Genomic DNA, 6,815 nt, shown 5'->3' with positions numbered 1-6,815 from the left:
TGGTCGGGACTATTGCCGTCCCTTTAGCGCTATAAGTAAACGTGCTTGGTCGGGACTATTGACGTCCCTTTAGGGCTATAAGTAAACGTGCTTGGTCGGGACTATTGACGTCCCTTTAGGGCTATAAGTAAACGTGCTTGGTCGGGACTATTGTCGTCCCTTTAGGGCTATAAGTAAACGTGCTTGGTCGGGACTGTTGACGTCTCTTTAGAGCTATAAGTAAACGAGCTTGGTCGGGACTGTTGACGTCCGTTTTGACGCAGTTATGTTAAGGAAAGGGTCGTGGGTGGGCGTACGGTTCTGTGACACGCGGGAGGAAAGTAAAAAGCGACTATAGCAAGCGTGACAAGCAGGATGTGAACCCCACTCTCCTGGTGAAAGTCCTGTGTTTGACCCATCCACCCCCCCCAACCAACCTCCTTACATACTCCTCTCTAAATCCTCTCTAACTGCTGCTCTCCCCGGTGCGTTACACAAACACGCTGAAAGACGCCTTTTTCATCACATCAGACGCTGACAGCCACTGTCCAAACGTCCTGATTTTACGAGGGTTGAAAAGGGAGGCCAAGTTTTCAACCTTTGAAGTCATAGTATAGTATGTCGAAAACCAGTTAAAAAGTAATAAAGTCTCAGTATAAAACAGGTTTTCTAAAGTTTGATGATGAATATGATTCAGGGCCACACATAAAACAAAATAAAAAATGTAAAAGAAATACAAAAGTCAAGGTAATGTTCAGAGTTTTTATTAAATACAGTAACTGATCTGAATGAAATCAACAAACTCAAACTGATAAATGAATTAAAAATAACATTATTTAGACAAACAAAGTGTATCATTCATATCATACAAATGTGAACGTATTATTCCTGATATTGGTTCAGTTTCAGAGTATAAAAAGTTCTGCTGCTTCGTCACAAGTTCAAGTCCAGAAAAAACACAGGAGAGATATGCAGACAACCAATTTTTGAGACTCTCTGTCTCCATGTTTTTAGTGTCTGAGTGTCTGATGGAACAACAATCTGTGAAACTGGTCCAGTATTAAACCAGAACCAAGCTGTAATGTTACCCTACAGGACTAATGTTCAGCAGCAGTTAGTAACAAGCTGTAATGTTACCCTACAGGACTAATGTTCAGCAGCAGTTAGTAACAAGCTGTAATGTTACCCTAATAATGTAATGTAACAGAACTTTTAGTGACTAACTGCTGCTGAACATTAGTCCTGTAGGGTAACATTACAGCTTGGTTCTGGTTTAATACTGGACCAGTTTCAGAGATTGTTGTTGCCACTTTGAAGACTGAGGTCTTACTCAGGGTTATCCCTGCCATTACAAGGGTTTAGATGCAGCAGCCGAGCCATTTTGGGCAGCAACTAAAGCCAAATGTATTAAAAATCAAAAGCCTCTTCTCAGATCTACTGATGGTAATCGGGTTAAAGAAGTCAGTCTTCAGGCTCTCTGATGTGATGTCATTTATTTATTATCTGCTCTACCTTTTCCCAACGTTTTAGACACAGACATATATGGTTATAATAATGGTACAAAAATTACGTGAGATTGCATACTTTTTAATTTTAAAACAAGTTGAGGGAAGACCCCTGAACCCTGCGCCAAATACGTGCACCTAGGGCCTCCTGGACACTGGCTGCGTGGCGTGAGCATGGTGTGAGCGTGGCGTGTCAGCTGCGTGGCGTGTCAGCTGCGTGTCAGCTGCGTGGCGTTTTCTATGTCTTTAACACCAGAAAGGTGTCTGATGTGGAGCTGCTGCTGCTAGCCTCGTCTGTACACATGGATGTTTCCCATAAACATAAATATATACTGATCTGATTACAGCAAAGACGTCGGCAGTATTGACGGAAAAATAGGCTCCAGAATATTTCCTTCTGTATTGACAGGTGACATATTAGAAAAATGATAATTAGAGATGCACCGATTACTATTTTCTAGGCTGATTCTGATTTTTCATTGAGTTTGACCTGCTGATACTGATTTCATATTTTCTAACCACTTTACAGCACACACAAATATTTATTTTCTAACTTTTCTTTAATAGAACATTTTACATTTTGCATAGAACATGTTTTGAACAGATACTATATAAATGACTCCTGGTTTGGGAAATTCACACACATCTAAAAGTGCAATGTTAATTAATTAATAATAAAAACAGCTGACGTGTTGCAGGTTAATGTGCGTGTGTTATGTGTGTTCCGTGTGCACGTGTGATGCCGATGTGGCGCGATGTCGATCATGCGGCGCCCGAGTGCATTTGTTCAAAAGCAGTGATTGTTATAGTGCATGTCGGAGAACGGATCGGCCACGTGCTTCACACCGCGAGCAGGCCACTTGGCGGAAAAAGGACAGAAAGGAGAAAGAGACTCTCGCTGTTCCTGGACGATAACTAGCCCGGGGAGATGGCGTGCGTGCGTGCGTCCTTGAGAACTGTAAGTCGTATAACTTATGATGTCAGTTCATTGTTAGCTGCTGATTTTCGTTGTTGCTAGCTAGGCTGCACGTGGCTGTTTATTCCATATAATGGCGATTGTTGAACGCCCTTGTTGCTCACGTTTGCATTTTATGTGCATTATATTTACATGCTGCAGTAGTTCCACTGCATTAAGATAATGTCATTAATAATGGGTTTATTGTTATTATTTGCTAGCCTATATATAATTCCTATGCATTGTGTATGGCGGCCTTTACTATGTTATTTATTTACAGCATTTGACCGGCATAAACTCGGCATATGTCAGACTGACCGGCCGGTCGCTGGTCATGGCCGATGACGTGAAAATCGGCCAGTTCACCAGGTCACCAGCCGGTCCATCGGTGCACGCTAGTAATTATTTATTATTATTTTTTTAAAATGATATTTACATCTGCATTTATGTCAACACCTCGAGATTTTCAAACATCAACATGTCATTTATTAATATGTATTTGTGTCTAAATCACATATGAACATCTTTTATATTCTATGTTGTCTGGAAACGCTTCCAACACGCTGGCGTGTGGCGTGAAAAATAGGCGTCGGTTCTATTTCTAGCATGCACGCGCTTTCTGAGACGTGTGTGTCACGCAGGCAGTGTGCACGCTCTAACCTGTTACCATGGGAGCCCAAATAAAAACGGACACGCCACGCAGCTGACACGCTCACGCCACGCAGGCGGTGTGCAGTCGGCCTTAGTCTTTCACAAACAGAGAGGAAACACTGTTACTTATTATTAAGACGATGGAGGCCTGTCACTAAGGATCCTCAACAAAGTGTTTGTTTCAAAATGTCTCAGACTCTTCTCCAGCCTCTCGGGCATGAACATGGCGTTGAGCCTGAACGTGGCGTTGAGCCTGAACGTGGCGTTGAGCCTGAACGTGGCGTTGAGCCTGAACGTGGCGAAGCCACCGAACGGAGGAAGAGGAATGAAGGGCGGGGCGAGGAACTGAAGAGGAAGAGCACGAGGTTTAAAAAAAAAAAAATCCCTCCACTGGTTCCATTATTGCAGAAGAGGAGGCGTTCACTTGAAGTAGAAAAAGTTGAGTTTCTGGAGTTCTTAGAGTCCAGTCGCTTGTGTTGTGTTCAGGTGTTTCTGTTCCTCAGAGTTCTGTTGTGTTCAGGTGTTTCTGTTCCTCAGAGATCTCCTTCTGTCTGCCTGTCAAAACGTCTGCTTCTGTCCATCCTCCATCTCTCCTTCTTATTCTTCCCTCTGCTCTCTCATTCTCTCCATCTTTGATCTCATCCTTCTTCCTCTTCTCTCGTTTTCTATCTCACCTTTTCCTCCGTTAATCTCTCATCTTCCTTCTCTCTTTTTCCTCCTCTTTTCCTCCCAGCCTCTTCCATCTTTTTCTCTCCCCTAACTTCTTTATTTCGTCTCCTCCTTTCCTTTCCTGACAGAGAGAAACAGACAGACAGGCAGACAGACACACAGACAGACAGACAGACAGGCAGGCAGGCAGACAGGAGCGTCCCATCCCGTCCAATCAGCAGTCTCCGTTCTGATCACATGCCGCTGGAGGAGAGTCCCAGGCCAGCAGATTTGCTCATGCACGGTAAACCTTGAGCTCCGGCTTTGGGGAAGTCGTGCGCCACCACGCGTCCGTTCTCTCCTCCTCCCCCAGACGCTCCTCCCCCTCCCCCTCCACCCCCGCCTCCTCCGTAACCGCCCGCCGAGCCGTCGCCCGCCATCCCGCCGAGGCTGCTGCTCATGGCGGCATCGATGAGTTCCTGTAAGACAGAAGAGGGGGAAAAAAGTCTCTGTAAGCCCAGGCCATGGCCTAGTTTGGGGCACCCTGTAATAACAAGACACACTACAGGGTACAGGGTATTCAATGCACTTGACTTCCAGCAGCCTCTGGGCTTTTTTAGAGAACATCATGTGACCGTGCTGCTCTTCATCGCTGGCGTCTGTGTGTGATGAAACTGCTGACGCCTCATTACCGACCGCTGGTTTTAGACGGAGACTTTGATGGGAACAAACAAGTCATTAGAGCCGTTTCCTCCCTGCTGGACTCTGTTCTCTCCTCCCTGACATGTGGAGGGTTTCATCAGTGTGAGCCAAGGGGGTAAGGGAGCGTCCACAAAGCGTACCTCCTATGGGGAGATTTTGTTGCTAATAAGCCATCACCTCCCGTTAGCATCCCGTTAGCATCCCGTTAGCATCCCATTGACTCCCATTCATTCTGACGTCACTTTGACAGAGAATACCTTTACATCTGAAGCGTTTAAAGACTCTATTTGTCCGTTGTTTATTTCTAAAGAAACACGACAATGTATAAAAGGCTCCATTACCTTGTAGCTCACGTTATGGCTCCGTAGCAGACGTTTTTATAACAATAGGCTAACGATTGGGTCATAACCACGAGACTTCCTGTCTCATAGTAGAGGAGTTACCGTATAGTACAGGAGAAGCTCTCAGGCAACGTGATCGTGTATGTATGTATGTATGTATGTATGTATGTGTGTGTGTGTGTATATATATATATATATTAATGCTGTCAGTTAATGGCGTTAACGCAAACCCATTTTAATGGCGTCAAGGTTTTTTATCGTGAGATTAACGTTCCTTTTGGCCGAGCAATCTGTGTAGTTTCTTTCACATGCTGTTGCAACAACTAGTAACGTTAGAAAAACTACAACACCACACCGGATCTAGCTAGACCGGAAACACAACAACAGGCACAAACAGGCCAAAGAGTAGCTAGTAGGCTAACGTTGTGCTTTGAGTGGATGGCGAGCGCGAGACGCCGAAATGGATGCCGATAAGATTCTGAATGGAAAGTTTACTTTTAAAAAGATGCCAAATGGTTCCATTGACAAGACCAACATGATCTGTGTGTTTGGTCGTTGTGAACTGAGCTATCATCGCAGCACGCGTCCAGTCTGAAATACCACTTGATGGCCAAGCACACAGCTGACGGCCAAGCACGCAGCTGACGGCCAAGCACACAGCTGACGGCCAAGCACACAGCTGACGCCAAGCACACAGCTGACGGCCAAGCACGCAGCTGACGGCCACAGCACGCTGACGCGCAGCTAAACACACAGCTGACGGCCAAGCACACAGCTGACGGCCAAGCACACAGCTGACGGCCAAGCACACAGCTGACGGCCAAGCAGACAGCTGATGCCAATTCTCCGCCCCCTCGTCAAAGCCAGGCGAGAATGGATGACTTCAGACAGAAGCACATGGATACCACAACTAAGAACAAACTGACTGCAGCCATAGCTCAATGGGTGGCTACTGTTAACGTTGTGGAGGACGAGGGTCTAGCTGATATCATTCACATTACATCCAACGACTGGACCTACGAATTGCCTTCCAGAGCCACCATTACAAGCCACGTACAGAAACTGAACGAAATGGAGAAGGCTAAGGTACAGCAGGCGCTGGAGAAGACAAAAGCAGTCGCGCTCACTGGTGATTACTGGACGTCCCTCAGTAATCACAACTACCTCAGGGTCACAGCCCATTACTTTGATCCACAGTGGAAACTTCAGTGGCATGCTTTGACTGTTATGAAGACAGAAGAGAGGCACTTCGCTGATGCTGTTGCAGAGCACTTTATGCAAGTAGCTAGAGAGTAGTAGATATCGAACACAAAGTTGTCTCACTGACCGCGGCTAGTGCATGCAACATGATTGCAGCGGCCAGGCAGCTCCCCTTTGAGCACATGCCACGGTGCACCGAGCCGTCACGGTTTCTCTAACCAACAGCCCGTTTGACAGCGCGTTGGCAAAATGCAGAAAAGTTGTGGGACATTTTAAGCACAGCCCAGCAAACCAAGAGGAGCTCGAGCATCAACAAGTCGCACATCATCAGAAGAAAGAGTCACTTTCACAGGAAGTGTCAACCAGATGGAATAGTACCCTGGAAATGATCATGCGTGTTCAGCTGAATGCAGAACCTCTGAGAGATGCACTGGCCCTGCACACAACCAACGCCAACAGCTACTGAGCTGGAGAAACTGAAGACGCTTGAGGCTGTGCTGGAGCACTGCAGGTAATTTATTGTGTATCCGTGTCGTGTGTATATCTGTTTGTTTAATAATCAAAGTAGGTCTGTGTCAGAACAGTAACGTTAATGATTGGGTGTCTGTTTATGTGCACGCGGGTAGGCTATGCATGTGTGAAAGATTGGAGTGGACCAGTGGGTGTATTACACGCTTAGGCATGATACTGGGTTGGTGAGTGAGTGAGTGAGTCAGTGAGTGAGAGAACTCTGTGTGAATTACAGTAGGCCTAACTAGTTCCCCACTACAGTGTTTCTCTATATTATTGCAGGCATGTGTCTGAACGTCTGGGAGGAGAGACGTTTGTGTCTTG

The 6,815-nt window shown here is 45.9% G+C and overlaps 1 protein-coding gene across 1 annotated transcript in view; it reads right to left on the bottom strand.

Annotated features, from left to right (window-relative positions):
- Positions 1–3,334: 3,334 nt before the first annotated feature.
- The window catches only part of LOC144513350 (glutamate receptor 1-like), a 74,333-nt gene continuing 70,852 nt past the window's right edge, over positions 3,335–6,815 (bottom strand). Inside the window, exons 18-19 of the mRNA XM_078244392.1 lie at positions 4,184–4,217; positions 3,335–4,117 (exon numbers count right to left, since the gene is read on the bottom strand). Of these exons, the coding sequence (XP_078100518.1) occupies positions 3,993–4,117; positions 4,184–4,217 (159 nt within the window). The 3' untranslated portion in view covers positions 3,335–3,992. The remainder of the gene's footprint in view (positions 4,118–4,183; positions 4,218–6,815) is intronic.

The sequence above is a fragment of the Sander vitreus genome, unplaced genomic scaffold, assembly GCF_031162955.1.
Source record: "Sander vitreus isolate 19-12246 unplaced genomic scaffold, sanVit1 ctg227_0, whole genome shotgun sequence".
In the NCBI taxonomy this organism is placed as follows: domain Eukaryota; kingdom Metazoa; phylum Chordata; class Actinopteri; order Perciformes; family Percidae; genus Sander; species Sander vitreus.
This window is presented reverse-complemented; position numbering and strand designations above follow the sequence as displayed.